Genomic DNA, 21816 nt, shown 5'->3' with positions numbered 1-21816 from the left:
TCCCTAAAGAAAATTCTTCCCTTGTCAACAATAACCAAGGTTTAGAGTTACTTGCACACCAACATTAACCATGGTTCATTTGTAAATCAGAATTTGAAGCTATGGTTTGAAGTACATTTTCAGACTATAGTCATGAGAAAACTTTCTTAGCTTTAACTATGTACAACTGCATACTGGTTAATGCTGAACAGGTAAGATGCAGAAATTTGCTGTGGAGAAAGGAGGAAGAGATTGTATATATTTCCCAAAGCTGGAACCTGATTTGCAAATGGTGGTTTGAGGGAAGCCGGCGTTATATCTTTACCAGATTACCTTCACATGCTCTTTCAGAGTTATTTTGCCAATGTCTAGGTACTGTATTTATTTATTCTGTTCTTACCACAAATGAAAACAAAGTGAAGCGGGGAAACTGGCTGTCTAAAGGAAATCGTTTAATGAAACTACCGTTTACTGTTAACAATATGCCTTGAGATGATGTCTAATGTTATAAAGGTTTCTGGAAAACCAATGAACCCTTGAAAAGGAATGATGTGGCAGTTAAAAAAAATCTTATATATTGAAGATCAATTTCTTCTGTGTTTTGACAAAAGCATTTCAAGCATCCTATACTAAACATTGCTAAAAAGTAATGTTAATTATGTGGCTGATGATACCTTAAAACCATAAAATAAATATTACTGAAATACAAATGCCTTTTTTAAAAAAAGGAATAGATCCAACTATTGGTTTTGTGGCTTAACAATGATTTTACTCAGACTACAACTTTGTAATTATCCCTAAATCTTCTTTAAGCTTCATGTTTATTTCTGAGACATAATTATGTTGAAGAGCCAAACAGATATTATATTCATGGGAACAAACAGGGTCAGTTACATACAATCTTGTTTTAAAATCTGATTGGCAACTGAATTAGACTAAAAGTATTTGATTTAAGGTGATTTTTTTTTAGTCAAATTAAACACAATGCTTAATGTCCAAACACTTTTGTTGAACTAACATGTATAAGCATAATGATTTGATAATGGGAAATTACAGAAGAATTATATTATTGCATGAGAATTATATCTAGAACTTTTATAATGGATCATATTATGAATCTTTTTTAAAATACTTATTAATATTAAAATGGTATAGTCAGCTTTCTAGGTGGTTTTCTGCACCTGTTCCAACGCTAAATATATTGGGGAGTTTCTGGAAAAAGATTTTTTTAAAAAACCTCTAAAAGCATTTTAGCAAAGTGTATGCATATCTTTAATACCACTCATGATACCTAGAATAAGATTGGCTATTTTGTTCTGGCCAAACATTTAAATGGAATTTGTTTTTTAAAAAACAACACAAACTTTATGTTATGAAAATACTGGACATGACATTGCTACAGTTAAATCATTTTTTAAAAAAAATTCAGTTGATTTATCCTCATGCTCAAAATCTCTTCAACTAGAATAATTCAGATTGAAAGACATTTAACTCTGGCTATATTCTGATATTTCACAATACTTCTGAGAACAGAGAAAGTCATACGCAAACATACTGGCAAATTTGGCAAAACAGATGCTAAATTTTAATGAAATCTAAGCTACCTGTGCACAGCATATTAAGGTCTGTTCCCATGTAATCATTTTCCCTTAAAAAGAGCTTTACACCTAGCAGAAGAAATACAAGCCCTTTTTTGACATGATCCCCCCCTCGTGCCTCCACCGCTGCATTCTTTTCCATCCACAAACAATTTCCGTTGGGAAAAGTGCCACGTAATATTGACAGTGACAACAAATTGTATAGCCTGGTGAACATCTGTTTCCGACTCCCTCACTGATACTGCAGGTTGGCTACTTAGGAGTGAGTTCGTCTTCCCAAGCTGTCCAGCCACAAAGGAACTGGAAACTGCTGGTACAGAATGGACAGGCTTTATTATTGGAACACAGGAAGACTTTATCACCCTGCTGGGATGGTCCGTATCTTCTTTTTTTTTAATAGATTGGAAGCTAGGTTTATGTCTGAAACAATATTCCGATGGGTAAATGTGTGCTAATAGAAAAGAAAAAACACATCCTTCTCCAGCGTGCCCTTCAAATACATAACTAGCTTGGATACAAACTTATGCAGCATAAACATCATTTTGTATTAGGCTGTCAGTGACAAAAACTGTTAGAAAATCTGTTCCTTCTAAGTGTGTGGGGAGGGAGGGGCTTCAATTGGTCAGGAAGGAGGGAAAGGAATTTGGCATATATATAAAGGTAAAGGTAAAGGGACCCCTGACCATTAGGTCCAGTCGTGACCGACTCTGGGGTTGCGGCGCTCATCTCGCTTTCTTGGCCGAGGGAGCCGGCGTACAGCTTCCGGGTCATGTGGCCAGCATGACTAAGCCGCTTCTGGCGAACCACAGCAGCGCACGGAAACGCCGTTTACCTTCCCGCCGGAACGGTACCTATTTATCTACTTGCACTTTGACGTGCTTTCGAACTGCTAGGTTGGCAGGAGCAGGGACCGAGCAACGGGAGCTCACCCCGTCGCGGGGATTCGAACCGCCGACCTTCTGATCGGCAAGTCCTAGGCTCTGTGGTTTAACCACAGCGCCTTATTACAAGTGGGGCCTGCAACTAAATGATTAGGTGTGGAATGCTGCTGTTCATGATTGTAGCATCTCCATTCCACCCCTCCTCCGCAGTTTTCCTTCTTTTGCGCCAACAGTCAATCAGCATTCCCTAGCAATGAGCATGCTCAAATCTCACTGAACTGTTTTTAGGAGTCCTTTCTCCCTTAGGCTCCCTGCCCCTCCCCACCCCGCCCCAGATCTTTTGTATTTCCGCAAACCTTGCAGGAGGGAGACCCCTTTGGCCACCAATACCTTCCTCTTGAGTGTAGTTTATATAGCCTTTTTGGCTATATAAACTACTTGCAGGTGGCTGGACTAAATGACCCTTGTGGTCCCTTCCAACTCTGTGGTTCTGTGATTCTATGGCACTCATAGCCTGGACATCAGAAATAGAGGGGATGTTTACATCACATCTGTTTCTTTACAGAAGAAGGATGGCAGCAAATGGTGCTGAATGGGACAACGACGAGGCGCACAGGACCAAAAGCGACAATACTTGGCAAAGATTTTTCTCTATTTTACACCACTGACTTTGAACACTCAGATGTGCAACATAAATGCTCTCTGTCACTATAAATATAGAGTTGCCTGTACAAGCCTGCAGCCTAAACTGATCACAGCCAGCAACAGAATGAAGATAGATGTTCCCATCGCATCCAGCGACACCCCAGTAGGCTGATATTTCCTCTGTTTAGCAAACAGGCCTGTTAAGGAATTTCCTTGGCAAACAGACAACATGGAAACATCCTTCATCCCCATAGAATACATGAGCCAGCAAAAACCATTTCCTATGCTATGGCAACAATATCTGCGTAAGGTTAAACAAGACATTTCATACCATCCCTTACTCAGGCCACCGTATCTATTTCTGGACCTCTTCTTTTGTTCAACCTTTGCTAATAATAGTGACCCAGCTTAGGTGGTATTTATAGTCGTTAAAGACTTGTGGCTTGACTTTTCAGAACACTTTATTCATGTATATTTCCTGTGTTTATTGTTACCCTAGTTGGGTCTCTCTTTTTTTTAATCATTAAATGTACTCCATCCAAGATTTTTATTTAGTAACACATTTTCAAAGAAACTTTTCCTTCACCAAATGAGCAAGCCAGATTTAGTTGGAAGCACATCACTTCTCTCCTAGGTAGTTTGACTCTCTGTGTGTTTATTTTGAAGTAAGCCTCACTGTCTTCAGCCGGACTTGCTCCTTGACACAGAAGCATAGGATTGCTGCCTTCATGTCAATGAAGAAAGCTTTTAGTTTCTTTCCAGTTGCTAGGAGCAACATTGAAAACACACTGAAGTAAATAAAAGTTTTGCTAAAAGCGTGTCTGTCCATCTGGCCAAACATTTTTTCCTACTAAATTTACCTACTCAACCTGTCGTTTCCTTGACACAAATGCTACATTATTCTGTTTTTGTTATTCTGGGATCGGGAAATCTGTATGTCTGTCTCTGACCATCACCTCTGGATGCTACTGGGTTACAATAGCAGCCACCATGGGTAATAGCTTTGCTGTCTTAATGGTACAATCCTAGTGTTTATTACACTGTGGCAATAAAAGGGGGGGAAATGTGGTCCTAGCAATAATGACACCAGAACCATGTTGTGACAAGGAATGTGAGGTGATTACAGATGACCACCCACCACAGTGGTAACTGTTCAGCAGGATGAAACAGACTACCCCATGCAGCAGATTTTGGGATACCATTAGGTAAAGGGACCCCTGACCATTAGGTCCAGTTGTGGCGCTCATCTTGCTTTATTGGCCGAGGGAGCTTCCAGGTCATGTGGCCAGCATGACAAAGCCGCTTCTGGCGAACCAGAGCAGCGCACGGAAACGCCGTTTACCTTTCCGCTGGAGCGGTACCTATTTATCTACTTGCACTCTGACCTGCTTTCGAACTGCTAGGTTGGCAGGAGCAGGGACCGAGCAATGGGAGCTCACCCCGTCGTGGGGATTCGAACCGCCAACCTTCTGATCGGCAAGTCCTAGGTTCTGTGGTTTAACCCACAGCGCCACCCGCGTCCATGGGATACCATTAAAGGGCAACAAAATGCTGATTATTTTGGATAGTAAGATACATTTAGCATCATAGAATGCCACTATGGATGTTGCCTCAAGACACCTGAGTGTCTAGGGCTGCTTCTGGAGGCAACATACTGGATTGTACTTCTAACCACTTGCTAAGTTAGTCGCACATAATATTCTGCCAAGAGGTGGGAGAAATTCCTCCGCTTCCCCTTCACCCTGGTAGGTTGACAACTTGGTGCCAGAAAGCATCTCTTGGTGGCACTGATTTGGCCTCAGTGACAGAGCATCTATTTTGCAGGCAGAAGGTCCCAGTTTCAGCTAGATGGACCAATGGCCTTACTTGGCACAAGAAAGCTTTCTGTGCTCCTACATCCCATTTTCTGAGAGGACTGTGGATTGCCTGGCAGCTGTGGGTACACTGCCTTGAGTTCTATGATGGAAGGAAGGTGGATGTAAAATGATTAAATTTGCTACAGAAGTACCTATTCCCCATCTGCTTTTGTTTTATAGCCAAAATTGAATTAGAAGCTCCTAGCCACTTAATACAAGAAATCAAGATAAGCACATTTTTTACTTACGCTGTAAGGTGCTATGTACACAGGCTTCACTGTTTATTTCAAACATTCGTTAGCTGCTCTTCAGCTACGGCTTCCAGAGCATCTTCCACACAAAACAGAAAAATGCAATAAAACCATGTACAAACAGATCACAGCAGGCTGTAAAAACCCAGCATTCAAAGCAAAACCATTTTAAAGTCCTAAAAGGCCTGGACAAATCTTTCACCTGGCACCACATAAACAAACAGAATTGTATAAATGAATACATTCATGACAACAACTCTATATATGTGGATTGGATCCAGACTTACAGTGCAATTCTAAGTAGTAAGTCCTCCCAAGTTCAGTGGGGCTTACACTGTGATAAATGGGGTTAGGATTAAAAGGTAAAGGTAAAGAACCCCTGGAAGGTTAAGTCCAGTCAAAGGCGACTATGGGGTTGCGGCGCTCATCTTGCTTCAGGCTGAGGGAGCCAGCGTTTGTCCACAGACAGCTTTCCAGGTCATGTGGTCAGCATGACTAAACCACTTCTGGCACAACGAACACCGTGACCGAAACCTGAGCGCATGGTAACGCTGTTTAACTTCCCACCACAGCGGTACCTATTTATCTACTTGCACTGGTATGCTTTCGAACTGCTAGGTTGGCAGAAGCTGGGACAGAGCAACGGGAGCTCACCCCATCATGCGGATTCAAACCACTGACCTTCTGATCAGCAAGCACAAGAGGATCAGTGGTTTAGACCACAGCGCCACCCACTCCCCATACTTAGTCATACTTAGAGTGGACCCACCAAAAGCAATGAGACTTCAATTATTAGCCACTTCCCAACATTCTGTTATTTTGTCAACTCTTGTATGCATAAGAAACAGGCATCAGGGCCTGTTTAATAATTTCAATGCAATTATTATGTATGTCAGAACTTTTGGCTCTCCAGATGTTGCTGAATTAGAGCTCCTATCATCCGTGGCCACTGGCCATGCTTGCTCTGGGACTGATGTACACAGATTGCTTTCAGTGCTCCAAAAGCATTATATAACACATTACAATTGCTCCCCTTTTTTTGGAGCCAGGTGGCATTCTTCAGCAAGACACCTTTAGCTCAGGGACTCCTAATTTTGCTTCAGTACAATATACACATGGCATTCATGTTCTTTTATGAATTCCTTTATAACCTTTAGTTACAGATAGGTAGCCGTGTTGGTCTGCCATAGTCAAAACAAAAAAATTCCTTCCAGTAGCACCTTAAAGACCAACTAAGTTAGTTCTTGGTATCTGTGTATCTGAAGAAGTGTGCATGCACACGAAAGCTCATACCAAGAACTAACTTAGTTGGTCTTTAAGGTGCTACTGGAAGGAATTTTTTTATAACCTTTGAAAGACCATGTCTTCCACATAATAAAGCGGTGTGCTTTTAGGCACAAATAATAACAAAGAGTTCTGTAGATCAGATCATTTGAGCAAGGGGTTGAACTAGATGAGCTCTAAGGTCCCTTCCAGCTAAAATGCTGTGATTTTATGAAAGCTCTGTTGAGACCAGCATTCGTTATCCAACAGTGTCCAGCCAAATGCTCCTTTGAAAGCTTACAAGGGTGGTGTGGAAAGGAAAAAGTCACACTCTCTAGTCCCCTACATCTGTTAGTCAGGAATAGATTCCCCCTAGACATGGAGGTTCTGTTTAAGGAGCAGCTCTAAACTAACTAACACCACACATCCACATTGCTAAGTGTTTCAATGCCCAGTAATATTTTATTACTTTATTTATGGTATGTATAACTCACTTTTCAACCACAATGTGGTCACGGTAGGGAGAGGCAAGAAATAAGGGTGCAATCCTGCAGTACGTTTTCCTGCACAAGTCTCTTTGAAATGAAGGAGGGCTATAAGTGCCCAGAAGAACATTTTTCTGGTTTCTCATCCAAAATTTGTTATATCTTTCTCAAATCCTCTGGCATATAGCATGAGATAAAACGATGACCAGAGTGCATGCTACAACTTGATGGCGATTCTTTCATTGTTTGCACTAAATAAATTGCACGCTATGAGTTCCCGAGCAAAACAGACTTGGGCACAACACATCAAACATCTGCACACTCATGAAAATATGCAAGTTAAACATTCACAGAGCCATGTGTGTTTAAGGTTTGCTGAAATCATGGGAATTCCCCCAATAAAACTTTTGAGACCAAACTAGCAGTGAACACATTCTCTGAGTGTGTGTTCTTATGGAGTGGAAATGGCACCATGAATGCCATTTCTAACAGCTTGGAAAAATCCAAAGGTTTGCAAAAGTGCAAAAAACAAACAAACCACCACTAGGTTTTTTTTAAAAGGGCACCTCCCAATGCACACACAAATAGCCCATTGAGGACTGAGCATAATCACTTTGTGTGGAATGTTTAGTGTTTGCTGGAGGAGGTAGCATGAGAAAAAGGGGGACGGAATGGAGTAATGTAAAAAGGGCATATCTGACTGGCTGGCATCCTGAATAAGACATCTATACTTGACTTTGACCAAACTACGGGAGGCAGTAGAAGACAGGAGTGCCTGGTGTGCTCTGGTCCATGGGGTCATGAAGAGTCGGACACGACTAAACGACTAAACAACAACTCTGTAAATATTTGTTACATATGTCCCTTATATTCACTTATAGAGTTTTCTTCCCCATAAGTACTCTAAGCAGTACACACAGGATTCACAGGCAATCAACCATTTTAGGACTGATTAAGTCCAAGGCCAGCTTGGCTGCAGCACTGCCTTAGGAACGCTTCTAAAATGTGCAGCCCTCCATGCTGTTGCTTCATTTTCTCATTGGCCTCCCATCTGGTAGCAGTAACAGAATGAGCAGTCTTGGTGCAGTATGGGAAAAGCCTTTTCTAAACAAGGGGCAATTCTACGACAGCAATTCCAGAGGGACGCTCAATTTCCTTCCCATAACCACAGAGGCCTTATCGATAACCACCGTATTGTATAGGTTGAAGGAACAACATTTCCCCCAGTGGCAGCTGCATATTCAGGAACGGACAGCATGGTGTGAAGTGGCAGAAATGAATCCCTGTGACTTTACTATCTCAAGAGCAAAGCGCAGAAGAATCCCTTCATGCAAACGAGTTGCCCACGGATGAGCTTCCTCATTTTGTGATGGTAAGCAAAACTGTGGAAAATAAGGGGAAACAGAAAAAGCCTGTATATAGAGACTATAAAGAGAGGGGTTGGAACTGAAAGAGCAAAGGTTAATGGCTGGCCTACACGTGATGCAGAACGTGCAGACTGAGGTGGAATTACTCTAGATTGAATCAGCTAAAGTTGTAAGCGGAAGGATCATGGGCCTTGAGTGAGTAAGAAAATAAACAAACCTCTTTATGCAGAGTAAACTCGTATATCAGAGGGCAAAGAGAGAGGCATCTTCCTTGGCATGCTAATTTACTACATGCAAGCAAGGAACATTTGGGGGGGGGGGACATTTTTTATGTGCACTCCAGAACAATGTGATTCTACCTGGACAGAGATAGCTTTGCCTCAGTTACCCATGCTCTGGCAACATCCAGGTTAGACTAGAGTTCTTGAAGAACTGCCTGTTTCATATGTGAAAACATATGTGCTTTAAGATACTAAAGGGCCTTCTGCAGTTGCCTGCTGTCTGAGAGGGCCTTCTCAGCAGTGGCACCCCAATTATGAAATGCTCTCCCTGATGCCTTCTTCTCCCTTTGGTGCCAGGAGAGCCCTTTCTAGCTTCCCAGCCTCTTGCGCACGATTTCAGTCCTTCTGGTTATTTTTACCTGTCTATTAAGACTTTGATGTCTTTTAGTTTATATTTGCACTATATATGCAAATCTAAACTAAAAGACATCAACGTCTTAATAAGGAAATCAGCCCTGAGTGCTCACTGGAAGGACAGATCGTGAAGCTGAGGCTCCAATAACTTTGGCCACCTCATGAGAAGAGAAGACTCCCTGGAAAAGACCCTGATGTTGGGAAACATGGAGGGCACAAGGAGAAGGGGACGACAGAGGACAAGATGGCTGGACAGCATTCTCAAAGCTACAAACATGAGTTTGACCAGACTGTGGGAGGCAGTGGAAGACAGGAGTGCCTGGCGTGCTCTGGTCCATGGGGTCACGAAGAGTCAGACATGACTAAACAACAACAAAATGTCTTAATAGTTTTTCATCTACTTTGGAAATAAATAAAATACTAAATGTGTCACCAAACAAAAAAACATCCCATGCCCCTTTAAAATGTGTTGGAGGTGGTTATTGGGTTGTTTTTTATTTTTATTATGTACTTTGTGGTTTTATATTCTGATTTTATCCTGTGAACCACCCTGAGACTTGCTGGTATAGAGCGGTATATAAAGTCAATAATAATAATAATAATAATAATAATAATAATAATAATAATAATTCTGCATCTGTGCAGAACAGCTCTCAGGAGCAGGAATGCTGTCAAATCAGCAAGAAAATCAGCAACATACTACATATCGGCAATAAGCAGCAACGACTGCAAGATAAATGTGAACTCATGAGATCAGCCAAGGCCTACCACAATCCTGCTGCTCTTTCCCGTCCTCCCCCTTGAAATGTGACATAGTCCTCAGTAACACTTGGGAATGGAAGACTTTAGAATCAGAGTGAGTCCCCTGCTCCTAGTCCTTTTCCCTAGGGCAGGTTGTGCTATATGTGAACAATATCTGGCAGAAACATTTTCCAACTTCCACTGAAAGTCTCTCAGAAAGAACATTCCACAACTTCTCAGGACACCTGCTTCCACAGGGGAGCGACTGTTGTTTATTGTTGTTTTCTAATGCTCAAAAGCAAGCTGCTTTCCTAGTGTTTAAGTCCTATTCTCAGTGAAATGCAAAAATGCCCCCCAAACCCCTTTCTGGCCTCCTTCAAAACTGCCATCAGCACATCTCACATTATTCCTTCCTTTCTAGGGTTCTGCACTGATTCCACTCCTTCTAAGCCAACTGCTGACCACTTCATTAGCTGACCACTTCAGTTCTGTCACTGACTTCTTATTCTTATTCTTTCTGCTTATCTATGGGCAGGAACTTGAATAGACCTTTTTCTCTGACACTCTTAAAGATTAAAGGAATGTAACCCTGAGGGCCTTTACACACTAGCAGTCGTATGTGTGTTTGTTTCGTTTTTTGCACAGTAAATGCACATTTGATACTTGCAAAGCACAGGGTACTCCCCAGTCCTGAAAACATTGCATTCTGGAGTGCTCAAAAGCACAGCATGTCTTCCTCAGATAGCACACCCATTGTTATTTTGATATCTACAAGTTGTTGGAGTATTTTGCTGAGAGGCTCCTGGAATCTATGCCAACCAGAATAATATTCATTTTATCAGAACTCTACAGAGCCACAGAAACTGAGGCATTTTGGTTCTCTTTGCAACATGTTTATGTATCCTGTCCTACCCAGGAGTTTCTGTGCCCAGTGACTCCCCCATACTTGTTCCATCTGGTCTTATGAATGATTGGCATTAGCTCAAGTGACTGGTTTATACTTTTCTTTCAGCAAGCTTGAAGCCATTCATAGCTCACAACAAACCCTGGGATTCATAGATACCCTTTTCTCAGTCCTGCTTCTGCTAAGATATCTTACCAGTGGTCTGACATTTTCCTATTTCTCTATTATCACTAGCCCTCTCCCCACAAAACCCCCCATTATCCCCCTGCTGTTTCTGAGGAGCATGCAAATATGCCAAAGGCCTTCAAAGGGAAAGCATCTTCTATCTCCCACAGCAAACATTCTCTTCCACTCCCACAAGTGTCGTACTAGACAGCTGTAGACTCTGCAAGTAGCCCTGCTTAGACAGACACTCCAGCTCTCCAGAATCTTCTGCTTAAAAATTGTTGATCTGGAAATCTGCAGAATAGAGGTCTGACTTTTTTTTATACCTTCTGCTGAAAGCATAACAGATGAGCAGAACAGCTCCATGCTTACAGTTTACACAGTGCCATTTGACCAAAGAGTAGCGAGTGGATGTAAGTCACGCCAAGCAAAACGGCAAACCATATTTCTATTTCACTGTCATGCAATAGAAAACAAGTGTGTAGCATACCTTAAGTTCTCTGAAGAAGATGCTACTCCTGGCCCACTCGACAATCGAGAAGAGGGTTTGGTCAGCCATTTTGCACATAAGCCCAAAGGTATTGAGCTTTTCGTGTTTGCTTCGGTTGGCTTGCTCCTGCTGCAAGTAGGCCATGATCTTAGCCTGGACCTGTGGCTCGTCTGGCTCACACTTCAAGAGTTCCAGTATCAGGTGAGGAATACTTGCTGGCGAGCTTGTCTGATGATAACCATCCATGTAAGAGTAGCCCATTATCGACTCAGGGGAGCTAGTGTAAGGATCGGGGTACTCAGACTTGATAGCACGGCTCGGAAAGTGACCATAGGTCTGGTAGCCTTGCAGGCTGCCATGTGGCGGCATTGTCATGCTAATGGGAGAGGTTACGAAGGGGCTTCGGTCATAGTCTGTGGGAGGCAAGGCTGTATGGTTCAGAGGTAGGCCCTTGGAGGCAGAATGGATATTCTGGATCGCAGAGGATATTGTTAGGTCAGTGGGCATTGCTTGAATCACCTGAGTCATGGCTTCCAACTTGAGTCCATTTGCTCGGATGAGAGCTTTCTTCTGCTGCTTCAGTGCCCTGTCCCTCTTGTACATTGGTCCAAACTTGTTGCGACCCCCACGCATCCGGTCAGCTCTCACGGCTGTTGAAAGTGGAGGTGAAAAAATGACGGGCGTTAAATTATGACTGTGAAGTAAATGACAGTATTCAAATTAACTTAAAATATGGATCTTTTTAGACTATAAATGCCTTGGGGGCAGAGGACCATCCCCTCAAAGGACCATCTTTGTCACTGGAAATACAGGTTGTTCTCCTTGTCATGGAGCTTCTTCTACCAGCTTCTGCTGTAGCACCAGCTGTGAACTTACCTGACCGGAAGTATCTGGGTCTCAGTGATCCATGTAACCTCCAGGTTAGGCCACTGCAGTGCTTTGTACATGGGATTGCTTTTGAAGGCAGTTTGGAAACTGCATTTAGTCCAAATTACAGTGGTGAAGCTGTTAACTCTGACCGGATGTTCTGATCACATTAAACCTGTGATCCACCAACTACACTGGCTTTCAGATTGTTTGTGGGTTCAGTTCAAAAATGCTGTGTTTGTTTGTTTTTTACTTTCCAAGCCCTTCACAGCTTGGCTCTGACATCTAAAAAGCTGTTTGTCTCCACATACTAATATTTTCAACAGAGGCACTTCTTCAGGTTTCTCCACCTATCTTAATAACATTTTTGGGCCAGGTTGAAACCTTTTTGTTATCCAAAGCTTACTAATCCACTGTACATTAGTGTTGGGTTGATTTATTCTGCTGATTGCTTTACTGCTGCTGTTTTATTCTGTGGTGTTTTAATGTTTTCCTTTCAATTTGCTTTACTATAATTCTAACTTTTGGTAAGCTGCCCTAGGAATCTGCAATTTTTAAGAAATCTCCATCAGCCCATAGAGAGGATGCTATTTTGAGGCACTTAACTAAATTCTCAAAGCCTTTGGGTTCGATGCTGTTTGAAATGTTTGTGGGGTGGGTGAGGGAATAACAGCTATAATACTGTTAACAGTATTGTGTTTGGGTTTAGCCATTCTAAGAACACTTTTGACTCTCCCTGCACACCCCTAGCTTCTGGAGATGCTTCTCCAGATAGACTATATATGTCCAAATAGTCAGGTGTCACCCACCCCAGAGATGAGCTGATCCTGCAATTGCTGTGAAGCCATTCAGCTTGTAACAGAATTTGGATGGGAAAGAAGTCAAGGAAACCCAGTCCAACAGTTGCCTTGGGGAACATAGCGGTGGTCTCTGCCACAGCATATTTTGAAAGCAGCAGCGAGAGGGTCTCACCATCCCTGCCCTTCCCAATGGCAATTAGATAGCGAGAAAGGCCTCTGACAGCTTGGTGACATGCTGAGATGGCTGGAGGTTACGTTCCTAAGCTTTTATCTTAAGGATTAGTGGTCCATTAAAAATGTATTAGAAGTCCTAGGTACACAGAGGACTATACATTATCATAAAGGCGTTAACAATTAATGATTCCAGCCTAAACTGTAATTTATGAACTAGAATTTAAGTCCATGTATCACAATCAAGGAAACATGTATATAAATGTCATGGGCATTTACAATTATGAGGACATGCATTTCTTCTTCCCGTTTTGCTGATAACAAAAGGGAAGTTGGATTATGATACAAGAGCAAAAGGGTGGCATAATAATAATAATAATAATAATAATAATAATAATAATAAAGCATCAACTGTCTCTGACTGCAGGCAACCAAAACTGCACCCCTGATTTGGAAGGTTTATTAACTGGCTGCAATGGTGTGCCATTTTTATACAAATTGTTCCAATGTGCTGCGACATGCAACACTAATGGCCAGTTTCTGATTGCTGTACTTTTGTAAGATCAGAAGCACTGATCCTGCCCGGGAACAAGGCTCTCCCTGTGTACGCATGTGTGTGTTTTCAGGAGTACCACAGGTAAGCTGCACTGTGCCAACTGAACTATGTAGCAATGTGATAGGCATATATGTAAAGGGAAGATTTGATGGGGAATTGACATCCAAGTCTATGCACAACATTTTGGGTGAGCGCAGGGAGTTTTCAGGCTTCTATCCCTGCTATGGTTTTTTGTGGCACCTAAAAACAGTAATATTGAAGGTGGAGAGCCTCCCAAGAAACATTCAGTAGAGAGGCTACAGCCAGAACAAAAAAAATGGGATGTTTCCCCATATATACACGGAAATGCTTTGTGCACAGGCATAATAGGATTGCAGCCATTATTTTTAACACTATTCTAGTGGTGTCAAAGAATTCCAAATGTCTGCTGATATTAAAACAGACAAATGGTTCCTTTTTTAAAAAAAAAATATTCTAGCCAGTACTAAAAATACTATTATTTATTAATTTATAAACCACCTTTTTGCACTTGCATCAAAGCAATTTACATGCATGCCATAAAAGAGCCGAACATAGTTTTTTTTTTTTTTTTTAAAGGAAACACTCACACCAAATATAGGTTCACAAACAAAATGAACACCTACAGCAGAGACTTTTTCACCAAGCTGAAAAAAACTTGTTGAGACAATGTTTTCATTTGTTTCTGGAAAGTATGGACAGTGGGTGCCTGTTGTCTCTCAGGGGCACATGCTAAGGTTACCAGATTTTTTTCAATGAATCCGGGGACACTTTTCAACTTCAATGAATTTTGTATGGGGACTGATTTGTAAATCCGGGGACTTTTCCCGGGAAACGGGGACATCTGGTAACCTTAGCATAATCACCGAAACCCCACCAAGTAACCATAGTTGTTGTTTTGACGTTATCCCCTCAGGAGGTATTCCTTCATAGTACTGTTATGGGAGGGGAATATTTTAGGAGAAAATTGGCAGTGTGGTGCTTCATCCTGCCCCTGACACCTGATTCTCCTTTGCAAATCCATTAAATACTTCTCTCTCCAGTTGAGCTGAGAAACAGGACTCAAGTCTACCTGTGGGGGATAGCAAAGGAATATTTGATTGGGGATGGCTTGGGCATCCTTTCTTCCTGTCCACCTATTGCTCCTCTGTTAATGTTATATCTTGCAAAATGCAGATTCTGAGCATGTATTTGGCAAGATTACTTCTGTTACCTCCACTATGTTATATTCTGTGGACCATATTCTGCAGTCCCCTAGACTGCAACAAACATAGGCTTAACTGCCTGTTATGCAGAAGTATTCTGGAACAAGTGGTTTGTGGACTACACTTTGTAAGCGGTACATTGGGACATATTGGAAATCTGTGTGCACGAAAATATGGCTGTCTACTAATGGAAGGAAGTTTGCTTATTACTTGTGTTTAAGTGAGTAACTGATGAATTGTTCCATCTATTATTTTTAAATCAAATACCATATTGTGAAAGCACCAAAGGTGCCTTTCTGTGGTATTGAAGGAAGTGTAGGACACCATCTTGTTTAGCAATCAAGAGGTACCCCTCAGTTTAAGCATGACGAATATTTCACATTCATGCTGGAACCAAAATAGCTTCAAAAATAAACAAGTCTGCCTCAACTGTCAGACCCACTGATTAAAATTAGTCACCACAAATTAATAAACTCTTAGGTTACTAATGCCAGTTAAAGTTTAGAAGTATTAAAATGCAGTAATTATGCCTAGCCCATTTTTAAAATCTTGGCAAAATCAAGCACAGTAAAATCTCATGCAAGTCCCATTCTCCATGCTAACAGTGCAATCATGTGCATGTCTACTCAGAAGTAAATTCCACTGAGTTTAATCGTGCTTTTTCCTGGGTAGGATTGCAGGCTAAGGATGTCCAGGATTTCACCGTTAAAAAGCTGTGAAATGGAACACTGAATACATTCTACATTCAGAATCAACCTTGAAATCAGTCGTAAATAAAATAAAATTCTAGCAATCATATATCTAAATTATAATACATAGGGCCAGAGTTTTCTGCCATTTTGAATCCCATTTCTTGATATTTGAAACACTGCAAACCAATAAAAATTTCATATAGCATTTGCTTCAAATTAGCAATCGCTATGACCTGAGACATAACCAAGTAGATCATCATAAAATCATAATAAAATATGGCAAAAGTATTAGCATCTCAATATCCATTGTTAAACTCATTACTGAATTCTGTTTTGGGGCCAAACTAGATACCTTATAAAGTGCTATCACAATTTTGAGACAGCAACATCCATGGCCACTTAAAAAAAGAAGAACCCAAAATCTCTGTTTAAGCTAACATTTGGTTCTGAAGTAAAATGAATTTTCCAGACATTTGAATGGTAATTTGCTATGAGTAAAAGAATGCAGCATGATGCAATTCTTATCTTGCATTTGTGACTTGTTAAAATAGATATGAACTCAAACTTACTAGTAATTTAGAGAGGGGAAGAGACAGCTATCTTTCCTAATGTTGAATCCTATCATTTCAGTGAACTATTAAAATATACTATAGTTGTATAGCATACAACTATACTAGGAAAATCTTAAATCCAATCCAAAATATTTTATACTTCCTCACATTTATTGACTTCTATTGGAAAGCAAAGTAAAACAAAAGTAGGGTCCCTTTCTACTGAATGCTAGTCATACTTTCAATGATTATTTAGTTAATGATTCGCTCAGTTGCACAAACTGTCCATGCAAGGAATTCCATTGATAACTAAGAATGACCAATTGTGCAGGAGAAAAATGCCTAGTATACGAGACCTCTAATGATGTGTTTTTAAAACTCTCAGATATGGCTAGAAATCTTGCTGTGGGAACTGTTAACAAACTCTCCCTAAATAATTTATGATATCTACTCTCATTTAATTCTGTTTGCTTAAACGAACGAATGTTATTTGTTCTTGTATTTACTGTTAGCTTGAATGCTCAAACATTCTTATGGTCTGCTGTAACTGTAAAGTTGGATGTACTTACGAGTTGCCATTTCTAATGCACACATTTAAACCACCCTCCCAGCACAATAGCTACTGTACATATGTTATAGGGGAATCCTTTGAAAACAAAAGTTGCATGCAGGGAGCCACAAGCATCAATAGTTTTGATCAGCCATAAAGACATGAATCTTGGAATAGCCCAGAATGACAGAAATGCAGCAACTGTAAATATGCGGCCGAGCAGTTACATTATTATATGTTTTACAAATATGCAGGAACAACTCTTTGCCTTACCTTCCAACTTCATCCCGACACTTAGACATTTTTGAAACCGACAGTAAGGGCAGCGCTTCCTTTGAGTTTTGTCAATCTGGCAGCTTTGATTTTCTATGCATGTGTACCTTTTATTGTTCTGGACTGTTCGTTTAAAGAACCCCTGTAAAACAGATACAAAACGTTCACCCGTTTTGCATGGACAGGTGGGGTGCTGGGGTTTATGTCATATTCCGAAAACCTTCACCAAACTCACTTCTCTATCGTCATTATGCCAATTGAGCACTTACGAAGCAGCAGGCTTGATTCCATATTTCTTCATGTCATCTCTTCAAGGAAACTCACTTAGGCCACAGACAGAAGTTTTCTGGGGCTAGTCTGCATTCGTATTGATTTATAACAGACTTCAGTGAGCCTTCCTTACTGCATCCCTAGCAATCCTCTACGGTTTGCCGAAAAAGTCTTTTAATTTTATGGTATGAATTAAAATTATGCTTGAATTGGCATTTTTGAGTGATTTGATGCAGAATTTTAAAAAGCCTGTTCACCCAGTACAAGAGAGATGAGTTGTCTTCACCCATCTCTCCCACAAAGCTTTGGGCTTAACCTCTCATCTCTCAGCTTCCACTGAGGCAAAGCCTAACTACAGTACTTGCAAAATACATTTCCTCCTATCCGTTACCTTCACTGATGCCTTCCTTGTCTCCCCTGGTTTATTATTCTTGCCCTTACTGCCCACTTCTCCTCTGTTTTCCAGCTGTATAAATGTAGAGTGTAAGCTTACTGGGGCAGAGACCTTCCGTTGGGACTATATAAACTACAACGGCTACTAATGAGAAGAAAAAGTCATATGCTATACGATGATTAGGTATTCTAATAATTAGGATCATTTACAGTAATATGGGGGAAATACATATTGGGCATTTAAGCTGCAACTCTATGCACACTTTCTTGAGGAGTGTGGTTGCAATCTGTGGGACTTCCTTCTCAGCAGACATGCATAGGACTGTACCGTTAATCCCTGAAATTAGTGGGACATTTCTTCATGTTATAGTCCCAAAATTACATGTGTCTATCAGCCAGCAAAATTACTGTAAGCTATATTGCTTTGTACAGGGATACAGGGAACTAAACAGTCTTAAGTTCCATGTTACTAGAACATTATACGATTCTTTTACCATCGCCTTTTACAGCTGTCCAGTTATTTATTTCAGATCAAATATGTGGTTGACTTTAATAGCTGGCTTCATGGGATCAGCCTATAATTCTGAACCCTATGCGCATATTATGTATTAAAATGAAATACACATGCAAAAATATTCATCGTGATATATGAGGTTTTTTAAAAACCATTTAATTGATTTCCACTTGATCACCCTCCAAATGAATACTGACATAAAATATTGTTTGTGTCTGTGTGTAAGCATAAAAAGTATGACAACAGAAATTTACATTTTCATCCTGAAAGATGAAAAACTTGAAACTATTGCCTTCAATACTGCAGCCCTGAAATTTATCAAGAACAAGATACAGGAACAATAATACTCAATGTATATAAATCAACTAAAATCAATATTGAGGACAGCTGGGAACGAAAGCTCCTCTACAACTACATCACTTCACGACAACCAAATATTTAAAGGCAGTAAATATAGCCACACTGTATACAGAACACCCTATTGAGTTCTTCTTACTGTTGACTAAAAAAGGGAAATATTTCCTGCTCTTCACAAAACTTTTTCCAAAAAGAAACTTTACTTATATTCACAATATTTTGCTGTCCCCATCAAAGAAACAGAAATAGCAATTACTAAGCCTTTTCTTGATAAAGTTATCAATCCCCTTCCCTTCCCATAAAAAAGAAGGAAAAAAATGTACAAAAACCTTGCAGCTTTCGCAGGTAAGGAGTCCATAGTGATACCCAGAGACTTTATCTCCACACACTGGACACAGTTCTTCAAGATCTTCATCATACGAATAATTCACCATTTTAAATTGAGACACTGGAAAATAAAGAAAATAACACCCCATGAGAATGTATGCAAATGTCCCCATCACCTCACATCCATTATTACTTTTGAGACTAGGAAACAATTCCTGGACATTCATCCTCTTTAAACAGCCAAAGTCATAAAGTTGTTTTAAAAATAATAATAAATAAATAAATAATCAACAGCAACAGCAACAGCAACATTTTAATTCGTGACCAGTAACTTTTCTTCCCATATTTCATTTAGGAGAATTAAGTCTGCCAAGCCACCCACAGCCAGCATTCTTGACAGTACTTTGCTCAGTTTACCTTTCCCAGTCCAACAACCTCATCCCCAAAATCATTTGACTTCAAGATGGATCCTAGGCATGTTTACTTGCAAGTAAGTCCCATTAAGCCCAAAGCAGCTCACTTCCAAGTTCACTGGCTTTCTTCAACTTACTATTAGGAGATTCCCTGCCCCCACCCCAAATAAAAATAAGAAAATGTGCATTTCATCTGAAAAACGTAAAAAAGCAAACGTCCCCATATTTTTAACGAGAAAGAAGCTTTTGTTTCATTCCTCGAAGTTCTGTGTTGCAGCAGCCAACTTTTTAATATTTACCTAACCTCCAATTCAGCTGTATAAAGCCAATTGCTCCTAGTTGAAAATCAATTTCTTATAACAGTACCAAAAATGAAAAATGGGAACTATAAAATCTTATCCCGCTAAAACTTGTCTAAATCCGTTCGTCGGACCAGAAGTTCTTCTTTTATGCCTAATTCGACCTGAGCAAGGCAAACTCCTCCAGCTTTTGAAAGGGTCCGATCCCGCTGCGCCCCGAGTTGTTAGCTTCCAAACTCTTGCAAAGGCTGGCAACTAAAACAAGGAATAAAGTTCTTCCACAGGCAGGCCCGCCCCCCTCCTTCGGATCTTCTTGCTCGGTGGCCAAGAGAAAGACTTTCAAGGAACTGCTCCGATCCTCAGAGTTAGCCCAAAGAGGAAAGCCCAGCGCGCGTTGGGGCGAGAGGCTCACCAAGTGAGCCAAATTCCTTCAAATGGGTGGAGAGAAAGGGCGAGTGTCTCACCGGCTCAGGGGGAAAAAAAAGATGCCTGCAACACGAACAGGAAGATCTGTCGGTCTCCTGAGTCTTTATCCCTCGCCCCCCACAAAGCACTCCCTTGGGTGTCTTGAAGGAAATTTTGCCCGTAGGAGCAGAAACCCCAACGAAAAGGCTGGAGCGGGGTGATGCTGCGGGTGGGAGGCTACAGGGGCTGGGACGTCGCGAAGGTGGGTGGGGTGGTGGGAAAGCGAGGCATCTACCCCACCCCACCCCCCAAAAAGAGCCCAGTCAGCAGATCGACTCTAAACAGAACCCCCGATCCCCTCTGTTGACGCCGCTGTGCGCGCCCTTGCGCCTCTGCTCGCTGCGCTCTCTTTGGCGCAGCTGCTGGAGGCGGATCAGAGTCCCAGGAAGGTGTTTGAATAAATGATAGATGCACGGACGGGAGACGGAAGCAGGGCTGAATGGAAGGAAGATTCAAAGAGGGTTGATTTTTTAAATTATTATTAGATGATCGAGTCAAGCCGAGCGATTCAAGGCGTTCCTGACAACTTTTCGCAATGTACGCGGGCATGAACTGGGTCTGGCGAGCGTGGCGCACGGGAAAGCGCAGGGCCGTTGGAGAAGGAGGCTTCTCCAGCAGGGAAAAGCTTGCTCAGAGAAGAAGCGAAGCAGCCCCGGTTCCCTCTCCACCGCTCCGCCAGCCTCTTCGGGGATCAGAAGGTGGGGAGTGAAATTAACAAGGCGAGGAGAGAGAGAACAAGGGAGGCGGAGGCGGAGAGAGAGCTCAGGAGCTCTCCGGGCGACTTCAGGGCCTGCGGCCTGAGGGAAAGCGGGGCCGCCGAATGCCTGTTTCAGAAAGAAAAGGGGCACATGCACAAACCTGGAAGCGCCACACTGCCCCGCATTCAAACGCATTCCGCATTACCGGGAAGGTGCAAAAGGGAGAGTCCTTAAAATAAATGACAGCCGTGTTTTGCTTTGTTGGTTTTTGTTTTACTGAATTCTGGGACTGGATTGGGGTCTTTCTAACGAGCTGACAGCCCCTCCTTTACACACGCACACCTCTCCTAGCCCCACACTTTTGCAGTTGAGTTTCTGCGTGTTCTAAAAACACTTAGAAAGTGTTGCGCGGCCCCAATATTGTGCATTCACCGAGAAGAGGGGAAAAATAACTTAATAAAGCAGTTTTCTAACTTCTGCACTTTCGGCATCTCTTTGCTGTGCTCTGCACACACGCATACAAACCCCCGTTCACATAATGCTACAGCTACATCGCTTTGGTGGTGAAATGGGATGGAGGGATGCGGGCCTTAGCCTGCTGTAAGTAGAGAGGGACCTACTTGGAAATGAAAAAGAAACAAGGCCACGAGGGGTTTGCTTCCTTGACCTGTCCTGCGTGGCAGCTCCGGAGGGAGGCACAGTCATGTCTGGCAACTTCCTAGCTCGGAAGCAAGTCCCACTGCATAAGTGGGGGTAAACAGGCAGAGAGTTTCAGGGTTCATTTCCCATCCTACCCCCAAGTTTGCGCTTCTCACATCTCAAAGTTCTGCTTTCCCTAGGACTCTCGTCGCTTCCTTCCTCCTGCCAGCGTCAACTCTTGGAAGGACCCAGGTCCCATTGAAGCCGAAATAAATGGATTCCCCCCCATATCTCTGGGAATCGAGTTTGCAGAGGCGAAGGAGATCCCCGCTGGCATCACCCAGAGTTTCGCCGACTGCCAGGCGCGTGAACAGGCTTTCCCAATTAATGCAATTGCAGTACTTGGTAAAGTAATTCCAGATAACATGATGTGCTTAGAAGCCGCAAGCCTGTGTCTGTGGGGTTTGACAACCGCCATCTTTGAACAACGTTAACTTG

The 21816-nt window shown here is 41.8% G+C and overlaps 1 protein-coding gene and 1 long non-coding RNA gene across 5 annotated transcripts in view; one reads left to right on the top strand and one right to left on the bottom strand.

Annotated features, from left to right (window-relative positions):
• The window catches only part of LOC114598668 (uncharacterized), a 123590-nt gene extending 121639 nt beyond the window's left edge, over nt 1-1951 (top strand). The window contains exon 5 of the long non-coding RNA XR_003707106.2: nt 1825-1951. This is a non-coding gene — a long non-coding RNA (uncharacterized LOC114598668). The remainder of the gene's footprint in view (nt 1-1824) is intronic.
• NR5A2 (nuclear receptor subfamily 5 group A member 2) overlaps nt 1-21816 on the bottom strand; it is a 118929-nt gene that overhangs the window by 77385 nt on the left and 19728 nt on the right. For 3 of the 4 annotated variants that reach the window (XM_028732582.2, XM_028732585.2, XM_028732584.2), the window contains exons 2-4: nt 18807-18925; nt 16944-17085; nt 11261-11910 (exon numbers count right to left, since the gene is read on the bottom strand). In XM_028732582.2, the coding sequence (XP_028588415.1) occupies nt 11261-11910; nt 16944-17085; nt 18807-18925 (911 nt within the window). Of the gene's footprint in view, nt 1-11260; nt 11911-16943; nt 17086-18806; nt 18926-19516; nt 20228-21816 lie in introns of those variants that run through there. The other variant, XM_028732583.2, reaches the window with a different exon arrangement.

The sequence above is a fragment of the Podarcis muralis genome, chromosome 5, assembly GCF_964188315.1.
Source record: "Podarcis muralis chromosome 5, rPodMur119.hap1.1, whole genome shotgun sequence".
Classification (NCBI taxonomy): domain Eukaryota; kingdom Metazoa; phylum Chordata; class Lepidosauria; order Squamata; family Lacertidae; genus Podarcis; species Podarcis muralis.
The sequence above is the reverse complement of the archived record's forward strand: the minus strand, read 5'-3'. Positions and strand labels throughout refer to the sequence as shown.